The sequence below is a fragment of the Podarcis bocagei genome (assembly GCF_964188305.1).
Source record: "Podarcis bocagei genome assembly, chromosome: 6".
NCBI lineage: Eukaryota > Metazoa > Chordata > Lepidosauria > Squamata > Lacertidae > Podarcis > Podarcis bocagei.
In genome coordinates this window covers 88,912,318-88,925,801 of record NC_138130.1, presented here as the reverse complement: position 1 = coordinate 88,925,801, position 13,484 = coordinate 88,912,318, and the positions used below count along the sequence as shown (strand labels likewise).

General features: G+C 46.6%; 1 protein-coding gene across 1 annotated transcript in view; it reads right to left on the bottom strand.

The window, feature by feature from the left end:
* Positions 1-13,484, bottom strand: part of PGR (progesterone receptor) — a 62,289-nt gene that overhangs the window by 28,335 nt on the left and 20,470 nt on the right. Inside the window, exon 3 of the mRNA XM_081197631.1 lies at positions 9,814-9,930. Within this exon, the coding sequence (XP_081053757.1) occupies positions 9,814-9,930 (117 nt within the window). The remainder of the gene's footprint in view (positions 1-9,813; positions 9,931-13,484) is intronic.

Below are 13,484 nucleotides of genomic sequence, written 5' to 3'. Positions count from 1 at the left end.
AATTGTTTAAATAAATAAACCCGTTCTAGTTGCTAGAAAACCATGCTTCTTTCAACTTCAGTAAGAGGGCTCTATGGGTGTGAAGGAACGGCCTCTGTGGGTGCTGTCATTGTGGGTTGCACAGTGTGTGTGTGTGTGTGTGTGTGTGTGTGTGTGTGTATTCCCCATGACGGGGAAACTGAGCATTGGCTTGAGTCCCGTGGAGAAACAATATATTGTACTGGATAGATGGCATACAGCGCCAATACCAGCTGGTAGCCACACACAAGCAGCAGATAACATCTGATTCATCTGCTCCTTCTTTAGGCATACCTATCCCTGCCTGACCCCATTCTTCTTTCATAAAGAGCAGCTTATGTGGAGCTGAGGCAACTTTGAAAGCCACACCCAAATGCCTTCAAATAAAAGCCTCACAAAGCAGTTCAAAACCCTGGCGTATCATCAAGCAGAATTTAGGAAAGGATACGCCAATGACTATGTCAGCCCAACATCAGAAAATATAATTTCTTTAGAACAGCCACGTATTTCTGACGTCCACAAATAGCCACTTGTTTCCAAAAACGTGTCAACTCTGACTGTAAATGATACCCTGACTTGAAGCCCTGGTGGCCGAGCGTCCATCAAATTCAATTGTTTCCTACCACAAGTTTCCACTTTGAAAATGGAGTGGCACCGTGGATATAGGGTTCCAAATAATCCTTGCCAACAGAAAGAGGCAGAGAACATCCCTTTTGTGATGGCCTGGGACTCGGGTTCGGACTCGGAACCAGTGGGGACTCAGTCTGCACTGAATCCTTTGCCTCAGGCATCATCTGAACCAAGTCTGGGGCCTGATCCTAAAGAGTCACAGTCTACACAGGTTCCCCTGCAACGAACACCAGCTGGGCCAAGTCAGGGGCCTGAGCCTGCCCTGGCTCCAGATGTGGGGATTACCTTGATGCCTTCATCTGGGCCATCACTCACAGCTGCTCCACTACCGGATTGGTCAGGGGAGGCTGAGGCAGCCCCTGGGTCTAGTAACCCACCGATTTCTCCCGAGCTGCAAAGACTAAGGTCTGAGAGAAGGAGAGACCTGAGTACTTGCAGGAGGAGTGCTTGCCTTCAGGCGAAACAGAGAGGTGAGTTGCCGGGGGATCAGGACCGACAAAGATAAAAGGCTGTTGGACCCCGCCCCAGGTTGCAGGAGCAACACTGCTGTATGCTAGATCCTGCCTGAGATCCTGTACCTGTCCTTGCCTGGTTTCCTGCCTCATGTCCTGCCTTGGCCCTGTTGGACTGACTCCTAGCGGAACCTTCGGATTCTGGGCCAGTCCTGGACTGCAGTTCACGGGTTACCCCCAGGCCAGGAACACCTTTGAAGCTGGTCCTCATACTTGTTGCGGGATGACATAAGCAGTCAAATACAACACTTCCTGTTTGCCCAGAGTGGACACACAGGGGGGATGTTACTCCAGCCAGGAGGACTTCCTGTCACACCTGATCTGGAGCATCCTCCCCCTGCGTGTGGCCAGGTAGATGGGCGTGACCCTATGAGACCTTATAAAAGGGCTGGTCATGCAGCCATCTTCCCTTCCTTGTCATGTTATTCCATCTTGATGTATTTTGCTGCCTGCTGGCTCTCAGCAAAGCAGCACATGGGCTCATCCCCATATGGGATGAACTCAACCTCTCTTCTGTAACTACAAGCTAAAGCCTGCCTTCAGCGAACCTACTGTGAACTGAATGTAAGTAAACTTCTTATTACTTTTTAAGTAAGTAAGCAAGTAAGTAAATTTTTATTTATACCCCGCCCTCCCCGGCCAAGACCAGGCTCAGGGTGGCTAACATCAAATATCAAATACATTAAAACACAATCAAACGACTGATTAAAATACAGCTTAAAAATTAGAATCAGGATAAAATTAAATGACTGCCGACCGTGGGGTCGGGAACCTCAAGTATTCATCAGGGCCAGCTATCCATGTTGGTCCCACATGAGCTGATAAAAGGGCCAAAGAGGTAACTTATAGCGTCCCATAGAGGGGGGTCAAACTGGGCCCGGATCAAAGGCCAGGTGGAACAGCTCCGTCTTGCAGGCCCTGCGGAAGGATGTCAAGTCCCGCAGGGCCCTGGTCTCCTGCGATAGAGCATTCTACCAGGCTGGGGCCAAAGCTGAAAAGGCCTTGGTCCTGGTTGAGGCCAGTTTAATCTCCTTGAGGCCCGGGACCTCCAAGATATTATTATTAAAGAAGACTGTTGTGTCATCTTTTTTTTTCTTTTTAAGAGGGAACAAAGGGGATTTACCAAGAACACACACAAAAGCTCATACCAATAACAAACTTAGTTGGTCTCTAAGGTGCTACTGGAAGGATTTTTATTTTATTTTATTGGAGCCTGTGTAAGTTTTTATAGGTTAAAGCCAGCACTTTGAATTGGGCCCCAAAATATATAGTCAACCAGAATGGGTGCTATATGGTCTGAGCATCTGGTCCCTATTATCAGCCTGGCTGCTGCGTTCTGCACTATCTTCCATCAAAGGTAGTCTCAAGCCAAGCTTATTTCAGAAATCTAATCGTAATTACTGAAACTAGGTCATCCCCTTGGTTATTATACAAGGTGTTGCACAAACCTGACTAAGCACTTTTCACATTTTCACCAATTGGAAAGTAGACAAGACAGTCCTCAGAAAACCTTGCCTGATTCACCTGCTATAACAACATAGTCAATGTCTGATGGAGGCAAGTGATTTTATCCTAAGGATACCTCACAAACATGTTGCGGGAGGCACCAGTTGGCTGCACAAACTCCTCAGGTCCAGCTTGAGGTGTGCGTGTGTGTAGATTCTCCCCCTTCGCTGTCCCTGAGGAGCTGTGAACTCCATGCAGCAGTGTTTGGCTGCATTTGTTGGGAGTTTTTCTCTCCTTCCTTTTCTCTCCCAGCCTGCTTCATTGCTCTTAGCGCCAAACCAAGAAACATTCTAGGCTCTGATAAGCGTGATGGGAGCCCACGAGAAATTGCATCAACCACCCAGGCCACTGCTGCATTACACAGGTCGACCAGGGCTCTGACAACCAGGTCAGCTGTTGGAGGGGGGCAGACAAACCCAACTGGAAACCCTCTGGTTCTCCTTTGGGGATGGACGACTGGATGGCTGCAATCCTACACATGCTTACTTGAAAGTAAGTCCAACTGAACTCAGTGGGTGAGTGAAGGTGTTAAGCCCGGGGGGGGGGGGGGGAAGGGGTGGATATTTTTTCCTAAGTCTTTCTTATGTTTTCTTTTACCAGAAAAGAAGAAGAAGAAGATCTGGATTGTGGAATATTCTCTTTGAGAATGAAGAACAAAATGTTGAAGGCAATGTGTTTCCATATTTAGTCTCCTGAAACGATTTCTGAAACTTCCTAGCAGGAAGATTTTTAAGCAAGTCTATGAACAGTACAATCATACCTCATGTTACGTCCGCTTCATGTTACGTTCTTTCAGGTTATGTCCCATGGCGACCCGGAAGTACCGGAAAGGGTTACTTCCGGGTTTCGCCACTCGCGCATGCAGAGACGTGCAAAATGACGTCACGCGCATGCGCAGAAGCGGCAAATCACAACTTGCGCATGTGCAGACACGCCGCTGCGGGTTGCGTTCCTTTCATGTTGCGAACGGGCCTCTGGAATGGATCCCGTTCACAACCAGAGGTACCACTGTACTGGATCATAGCAAGGTTACAGGGAACCAGGCAGAGGGCCTTCTCAGTACTGGCGCCCTTCCTGCTAGGAAAGACGCATATAATGATACCAAGGAGGATGACCTAAAAAAGGGCCTCCAAAATGACTCCTACACAGGAATATAACTTAGCAGATTGTCGCCCACATAACCTCCAGGTAAAGGCAGAGATAAACCTGCCTTAAATTATGAAAGCACAACACATAAGGGAGGGCAGTATATCACCTCCCTGTGGAACGCCTTCTGCCTTCCGATGTCAAGGAGATAAAGAATTACACAACTTTTAGGAGACATCTGAAGGCCGGCCTGTATTGGGAGGTTTTTAATGCTTGATGTCATTATGTTTCTAGATATGCTTTAAGCTGCCCAGAGTGCCTAGGGAAACCCAGCCAGATGGGTGGGGTATAAATAATAAAATGATCATGATGATGATGATTACTACTACTGCTGCTTCTATGCCTGTACTCTGAGGGCAAGCAAGTCTTGCATGAGAATACAACTCTCAAATGCAGGAGCAAGATGCATTTTTGTTTCTTGGAGGGTGCTGTCATTATCACATAAGAATGAAGAATTCAACACCATATATATATATATATATATATATATATATATATATATATATATATATAGCATGTATGTGTATGTATGTGTGAAGTTAAATCTGTAATGACATTAATGAATTTCAATAAAGTAACAAAGCAAGTTTCAACATGTAAAAAGGACATTTAAAAAAGTATTGCATCCACCCACCCCATTTTTTCCTAAAAGTTCTATTCTTTTCGGGGGGGATCACCCCCAATAGTTTCAAAATTTCTGGAAATTATTCACCTCTCCTTTTGAGTTAAATTAAATTAGGGCTGAACTGCAGTTTACCCAGCTCCTCTGTTTTAGGGGATTCTCTTACTCCCTGTTCTTCCATAAACGTCCTTTTACACAGCATTTCCCAGTGCAGTGGTACCTCGGGTTACAAACTTAATTCGTTCCGGAGCTCCGTTCTTAACCCAAAACTGTTCTTAACCTGAGGCGCGCTTTGGCTAATGGGGCCTCCTGCTACCGCTGCACTGCCGGTGTGCGATTTCTGTTCTCATCCTGGGGCAAAGTTCTCAACCCGAGGTACTACTTCAGGGTTAGCGGAGTTTGTAACCCAAAGTGTTTGTAACCCAAAGCATTTGTAACCCGAGGTACCACTGTACTGCTTTCTCATCTATGGAATGCACAAAAGTGACAATTTATGCCCCAATACCACCTGCTGACAAATTTATTAAGACGCCTTATTTGAAAGATTTATGCTTTGGAAATATAAACTGTTCCTTTCGCGTTTTGTTCGGAATTGCTGTTAACTTACTATAATAACAATACAGCACGACAGAGTCGTCGAGGCTGTTGCTTGCATTATTAACCCATATTTTAAACTTACTGAACGGAGGCCCTTAGAAACCCATTTACAAAACCTCGTTTTCATTTTCTTCCACGCACTGTGATTCACAAATGTTGTGATTGAACCGCAATTTTAAATACATGTAACGTATGAAAATATGTTAATCGCCGAGGTGTCTAAATCAGGTTAGCGAAATTGCTTTTATTCTTGCGTTTTACATCACATGGCTCAGTAATTACATTTGCCCTCAAACACACTTCCCAAATCATATATTAATTTCATGTGCCAGCTGGGGGAAAAAATGGCTTTATTAATCCCCTGCAGAGGCTACATTTCCCTTGAAAAGATATCTCCAAGCCAATGTGCAGAATTAAGAAGGAAATCTGAAAAAAGAAAACAACTCTTTAGTGGGAAAGTACCTTCCTCGCATGCAGAAGGTCCTTTGTTCAATTCCCAGCATCTCCAAGCAGGACTGGGAGAAAACCCATCTAAAATCCTGAAGATACAGACTGCCAGACAGTGTAATACTGAGCTAGTTCGACCAATGATCTGACTTAGCATAAGGCAGTTACTTCTGAGTAGTCCCGTAAAGTAGCTATACAAATTATTGGAGTATCCTGGAGAATCATAGCGCCTGCTGTGGTTGCAGAGACCAGTAACTTGTAACTGCTGCCTCCCAGTTTGATTTTGCTGCATGAGCAAGCACCCAAGTGACCTCTCTGGGGCGCAAGCTGGGCTTTCTGTATGGAGGTCCTGGGCTGCCCAAACAACAAGACCCCACTCTTGGCCTCACTGGTGTGGTCTCAAGCAGGGGTAGAACTACCTGCCCCAGCACCCGGAGCGGTGTGGGGGCAGGGCTAGCCGCCCGCATGATGAGCGTGCTTAGCTGCCCGCGCGGCAAGCGTGGGGGGCAGCTGCTAGCTGCCCGTGCGGAGAATGTCCCTAGCCACCTGCCACCCGCGTGACGAATGTGGGGGGGCACCACTTGCTGCCCATGTGGTGAGCTGCCTGCCACCTGCATGGCAAGCTTTGTGAGGGGCGCTGCTAGCTGCCCGCAGCAGCATCGTCCCTAGCAGCCAGCTGCCCACACAGTGAGCGGGGGTGGGTGGCGCAGCGATGTCACCCACCCTCACAGCTGACACCCGCCCGCCTTCCTCCGCCAGTGGTCTCAAGGAAACATTTGGCAGCAGCTTGGCTGCAGGAGATGCCAGAAGGAGGCATTCAAGACTCCACCCCAGCTTTGCGTAGGGCTTACTCCTTAGCCTTTTCCTCTCTTGAAGATATCTCGCAAGGCAGTGGAGGTTTAGGATCAGACTTTTTCTTCTCCTAAATGGGCTACTTCCCCAGGCTGATGTGTTCCGTCTGCCCCTCACTTCCTTCTACAGCATGGGCAGGAAACACCTTCTTGACTGTTGGACCTACTATTGGTCTCATCCACTCCACGCACTGGTGCCTGTCTTCGCATACAGGGGAAGTCCCTAATGCGCCGTATGTTTGAGATGCGTTGGCTACCCTCACCTGGTTTAGCCAATCGACCACAGCCATTCCTGGGGTGTGGCAGCTGTCTCAGACTGACAGCTTCTAGGAGCCACAGGTCAAAGCTAAGTGCAAGATGGGGACCAAAGCTGGACAAACCACCCCAGAAGGACAACCACTTCTGTGCTTTTCCAAGGAGAATTGGTGTTTGCCTCATCCAGAGGGACTTCCCGTCCCTTAACACCCCATACAGCTCTGAGATGAGAACTGTAGCCCAGGAAAATCTGGGGCAGGGAGTTAGAACCTTGCTCGATTTAGAGTCACCTTTCTTAGGCAATGATCTAGCACAGGGCGAAACAACCGCTGTCCCTCCTGGTGATCTGAGGTTCCATCTCTTATTGGCTCCAAGGAGAATGACCAATGGGGAGGGATGATGGGATTTGCTGGTCACAACGTCCCTAACCTGGTTCTAGCATGAGCAGAGGACACACAGCTGTGATTCCTGCATTGCAGCATGTTGGCCCTTGGGGTTCCTTCCAGCTCTCCAAATCTTTTGCCTACAGAAGGAACTTTAGATCCAGCCCAGTTTCCTTACATTCGATGCATTCCTTACAACTCTGGCTGTTTCCTGCGCAGCGACAGTATGCCAAGATATCCCTGTACCAGCCCTGCCACATCTGCGCTACCCCACAGGTCATGAACTCGCACAGTCGACGTGCTCCAGTCAAATCACATTTTGCCCAGTGTCCTGTTTGCAGCCTTGGGCAGCTGATGTTTATAAACCTTGAACTACAGTTAACAAATGCTAAACAGCAAATAATGACACAACCAACAAGCCCTTCTGTGCTTTTCCAAGGAGAATGAAAAGTGGCCTGCTATTAGTTTTCAATCAGCTGCTTGGCTTGTTTTCCTTGAATAAGTGGAAGCACTGCAGCAATCCAGTGATTCACCAATACTGGCTTTAAAAGCTTGTCCTTATAAGTGGAAATGAATAATGGAGACCTTGTGGCCCAGTTTGAATATAACACCAATCCATCTCTGCCCCCTGTTTAAGCTCCAGTCTCTTGGTACATCCAGCTCCAACCTGGCTGCTTACCCATGGTCTGTTCGAGGCTAGCAAATCAGGGGTGTAAACCACAGTGGAGAGTTGGCTTCTGAAACTCTGCTTGCTTTAACTATGGTTTGTAATTACATTCCAACCCAGCACCCTAGTTTAACCCTTGTTTGTTGTGTCATTCCCGCCTAGTGCCCGGCAGAGATGCAAGGGATGAGCGGTTTGAAGATTAGATCATCCACAAGCACTGAGGACCTCACTAGGAGTTTCTGCATCTCCTCTCCTCACACTCTGACTGGCAATGGGCTCCTTTTCCTGCCCACCTCCTTACAGACAAGCTCTGGATCCAGAGGAGCCTTTATTTTCTTAAAGCATTTATTTGCACTCTGCATTTAGGCTCCCCAAGCAACTTGCAGAAAGAAAAACCCAACAGCAAAGCAATCCCTTCTCCCAAATTAGCCTTCCTGATAATATACCTAATAATAATGTACAGCCTCTAATAATAATGTACAGCCTCTTGAATTCCTCTCTGGACATCTCTTGAATTCCTCTCTTGAATTCCTCTCTTGAATTCCTCTCTGGACACATCCAACTAACACTGCAAAGTGCAGCCATGCAACTGAATAGCCATAACAACTGCACCCTTCCGTTTGGTAGTTGTGATGCAGGAAAAGGGTGATTTGCACCCCTCGCCATGACAGGATTCCAATTTTCGCCTGTGTTGCCTGTCGCCTCTCCTGCCCACCCACAATTTTTTCTGCACATCTGACAACACAGCTGCTGCTGCTATAGCCCCGAAATGCAGTTCACTTTCGCTGCCTTTAGCTGTTCTCTGGAAAGTGCTTATTACACTACTCATCAGGGCAGAAGCAGCTGCAGAGACCTCAGGAGAAAGAATTGCAGTATCTTACTATCCATGTTTCCTGGGACAGAGTAAATGACATGATTCAATACAGTATCTACTTGAAATCTCCTCCCGCACTACAGGTAAGCAAAGTCCATTATATAGCAAGAGAGAAATGTCACACAGCCAGCCACTGTAATGAGAAGTTCTCTGTAATCATCATGCAACTCTGCTGAAACTCTGCTTGGCTCCAAAAAGAAAGATTAATAATAACAATAACAATAACAATAACAATAGCAATAACAATAACAATAACAACAACAATAATAATAATAATAATAATTTTTTATTTCTACCCCGTCCATCTGGTTTCCCCAAATTTTTCCTGTTTTCCCAGCCACTCTGGGTGGTTTTCAACAGAACATTAAAAACAGAATAAAACTTCAAACATTAAAAACTTCCCTAAACCGGGCTGCCTTCAGATGTCTTGTCGGATAGTTGTTTATTTCCTTGACATCTGATGGGAGGGCGTTCCACAGGGCGGGTGCCTGGTTCCCTGTAACTTTGCTTCTCGCAGTGAGGGAACAGCCAGAAGGCCTTCAGCGCTGGACCTCAGTGTCCAGGCTGAACGATGGGGGTGGAGACGCTCCTTCAGGTATACCGGGCTGAGGCTGTTTCGGGCTTTAAAGGTCAGCACCAAGACTTTGAATTGTGCTTGAATTGTTTTCTGACAGATGGCATGGTGGGGCTGTGCTATTCACCTGGCCGCCCCCGCCTCCCAGTTGATGGGCACTGCCATTCAAATGGTGTCTGCGCACTGTGTCATGTGACTGATTATGCAGGGCGGGGCTTACTTGCCCCCCCTAATATTTTATTCAAGTTGGCACCCCTGCCAAGGCAGCACGGCAGCAGTTACGAGTTACCAGTCTCTGCGGCCACAGCAGGCGCTGTGAGTCTCCAGTGGTTTGACTTCACCCCCAGAGGCACACTCCATTGTCTCTCAAGACAGATGGATGCCAACAACAGCAGCCATTAACAGTGTTCCTCCACGATAGCTTAACCAATCAATGTGCCCTCTCTCGTTTATATGCCACACTTTCTGCTTTAAACCCCACCCAAAGTTTGAATGGCATGATGAGGTCATAGCATGGTAAGGGTGGGAACTTTTGTACCGTGCGACTGGCACTCTGGCAGACATCACTTGTGAAAACGAGAACCCGAGGCCTCCTCCATCCAAGCAGAGGTCTGTCATGGATCCTTTAGCTGAGATTCCTGCATTGCAAGGGGGTTGGACTAGATGACCCCCGGGGTCCCTTCCAACTCTACAATTCCATGACTATGATTTTGTGAATCAAAACTCCCTACCTCCAAGCACCATGCCAGCTTGGCAGCATTTCCTCAAGCGGCACGCAGGGCAGTTCTTACGGCGGATCTTGTCCACTATGCAGTCGTTCCGCCCGGCACATAAATAGTTATGTTGTCCTATAAGGAAAAAAAAGAACAAAGATGGGGGAAATGAACACTAGATTACGGAGAAGTAAAAGAAAAGGCAGGGCAGGGCAGTTCAGAAAGCTAGGGTGAATAAAGTGCAAAGCATCCAAACAAATTACTAAACTATAGCCTGGAAACAACGTTAGTCAGCTTCAGTGTCAACCTCTCTGATCTGTTTTTGGAGGTGTAAACAAAATGTATAAACCGTCCTAAATGCTCAACAACAACTGCTTCCAAAGGCTAAATGCTCAACAACAACTGCTTCCAAAGTAAAAGGGCTATTATTATTATTATTATTATTATTATTATTATTATTATTATTATCCTAGAAACTAACTGGATGCTACCATCGATTCATCCGTCACTTAATCTCTCTTTAATTATTGTTTCTATCTTCTTGGTTGGGTAATTAAATGCCCATCGGAGGTGCTTTTATTAGCTACAGGGGAGGAGGGGGCAAGGAGGTTCAGAAGGGAACAGCCTTGTTACTGAGAGGTTAAACAGCCACGTTTCACTTGGTGTGTCCCCCTCCCCCCCCCCCGGCATTGGGTCATATTAAAAAGGAACGAACCAATCTGTTCCTGTTTAACATGACTCAACAGATGAAAAACTAGTATCTTATGGACTTTAACAATGTAAGGGTCACCATGACATTAGCACAGCGATATTATGATCAGTCAGTTGTTATTGGTGAACTGCTTCTATTATGGACGTGGACCTCGAGTGTATTTTTAAACATAGCCCTATCTAAGCGTGCACAAACTGCAAGGCAGTAAGAGAGAGAAGAAACAGGCTTCCTTTCCCTCCCCTCCCCCCATTCTTTTTTAGTTACTAATTTATTAAAGCCTGCTGGGAACCAGTGTAATAATACTACTTTATTTCTTATACTTTTAATATGTAATGTTTTATTATGTTTATATATGTTGGAAGCCTCACAGAGTGGCTGAAGCAACCCAGTCAGTTGGGCAGGATACAAATAATGAAAGGATGATGATGATGATGATGATGATTAATCCTGACCCATCTGACTGGGTTGCCCCAGCTACTTTGGGTGGCTTCCAACAAAATATAGCATCAAACATTAAAGACCTCAGAATACAGGGCTGCTTTGAGATGCTTTCTAAAAGTCAGGTGGTTGTTGATTTCCTTGACATCTGATGGGAGGGCATTCTACAAGGCGGGTGCCACTACTGAGAAGGCCCTCTTCCTGGTTCCCTGTAACCTCACTTCTCACAGGGAGGGAACCACCAGAAGGCCTTCAGAGCTGGACCTCAGTATCAGAGCTGAACGATGGCGGTGGACACTCTCCTTCAGGTATACAGGGCCCAGGCCATTTAGGACTTTAAAGGTCAGCACTAACACTTTGAACTGTGCTCGGAAATGTACTAGGACCAGTGGTCCCGGTGGCTGCTCCCAGTCACCAGTCTAGCTGCTGCATTCTGGATTAGTTGCAGTTTCTGAGTCACCTTCAAAAAAGTAGCCCCACGAAGAGCCTATTGCAGTAGTCCAAGCAGGAGATAACCAGCGCTTGTACCACTTTGGCAAGACAGTGTGCAGGCAAGTAAGGGTCTAGCCTACCCCGCAAGGGTGTTGTGGGGATTAAAGCGGGGGAAGGAATGAACCAAGCATGCCACACAGAGCTCCCTAAATGAGGTCAGTATATAAAAGTAATAAACATTGACTTAGTCAGAGTAGAACCATTTAAACCAACGGGATTTTAAGTAGATCCAGACATTGCTAAATCAATGAGAGTTAGTATTGGTTAAAAATGACTTAAGTCCCACTGAACATCAACAATGCTCACCCGAACAGCAGGCCAATCAGTCACATACGCTACTCGGTCACAGTCTTGCTCCCCACAGTATTTCTGATTAAACTATGGCAGGCTTCCTCAATCTCAGCCCTCCAGATGTTTTTTGGCCTACAACTCCCATGATCCCTAGCTAGCAGGACCAGTGGTCAGGGATGATGGGAACTGTAGTCTCAAAACATCTGGAGGGCTGAGGTTGAGGAAGCCTGAACTAAAGTAAATATTACTAAATTTCCAACTAGGTTCTCTCCCAGATCTACCTGGAAATGGCAGGGATTGAACCCGGGAAATTCTGCATGCCAAGCAGATGCACTGAACTACGGCCCTTCATTACAGATGCCATTTGAGAAGGCCCAGGTTGGCTCCGCAAACACCAGGGGCATGGACTGCCCTGAAGAGGGTCAGCCACAGACTCCAAACAAATGGACTGCTCTGGGGTTTTTTATATCGCACATTAGACTTTGACCACAGATGTCCAATCCATCTGAAGCTGTGGAACCTGCCTTTAGGAGGTTTGAAGAGCAGCAGGGGACTGTTTGCAAAAGGGCTTTCAAAGAGCCCGGTTTTGGCCTCTGTAGTCCCAGCAATTGAGGGTTCAAAGTGCAGCAGCACCATCACCTGATATCATACTTGTGTCACATGATTTGGCCTACCAGGGTCAGGGAAATAAGGATCCGTTCCACTTGCCAGAAAACGTTCCCCATCCCTGCTGTGGGCACTTATCCCTGGCAGCTTTGTAGCGCTTGGCCATTGTGGTCTCTTTGTAAACAGGGTGAGAGCTTCCTTACACTAATTTAGGCTGCAATCCTATACACACCGTTCCTTTGAATTCAGCAGGGCTTACTTCTGGGTAAACATGTATAGGTTTGAGCTGTCAGTTATCTGCGCAACGCAGAGGAAAAGAGAATCAAATCACATCTGAAACAATTAGGAAACAATTTGCTGATTTGCCTAATGGAGGTAATTTGGACTCTCATTTGTTTCCCTAACGTATTAGTTCTAAACATGTGAATATCTGTATCCAGTTGAACAAGTTGAATAGATTTTGGGGGGAATAATAATAATAAGTATATTTTAAACACATACGCAGACACACAAATCATTTCAGGTTAATATCTGTGCTTTTAGAATGCAGAAACCAGTCCTTTGACCTTTGCATTCAAATTCCATCACCTCCCTGAAGGGTAGAATGAGTGACTAAGAGGGTGGGAAATATGCAAGGCATTTGCCTAATTTCAAAATTACAGTATGATATTGAACTGCCCCAATACGCTGCAATACTTGAGATTCTTCTGGCCATATTCTAATCGGAATACCATTTTCCTGCTATGCTATCTCTCTGCCCAGCCTACCTCACAGAGTTGTTGTCAGGATGAAATGGAGAGGAGGTGAACAAGCATGAATGTCATATTGAACTCCTTGGAGGGAAGGCGGGGAATATAAGTTAAAACAAACCTTGGTTTACTGTGATGTGTGACTGGAGACAAGGGTGCTGCTGGAATAGCATAGATCCCATCAGCAGCTGGAGCAGGTGGGACTTGGACCCCTCTAACATCTGGAGGGCCACAGCTTCCTCATCCCTGGTGCAAAATTACTTCTCCACAAACCCAAAGTGGGCGAGGAAATATTGGAAATGACGAGAAGCTCAAAGGAGCCTGCCTGGTTCTGCTGGTGACTGCAGCAGACAAAACGTGGTCCAAGCTCCACTGACCGCCTCATCAGTCCTGGCACACCT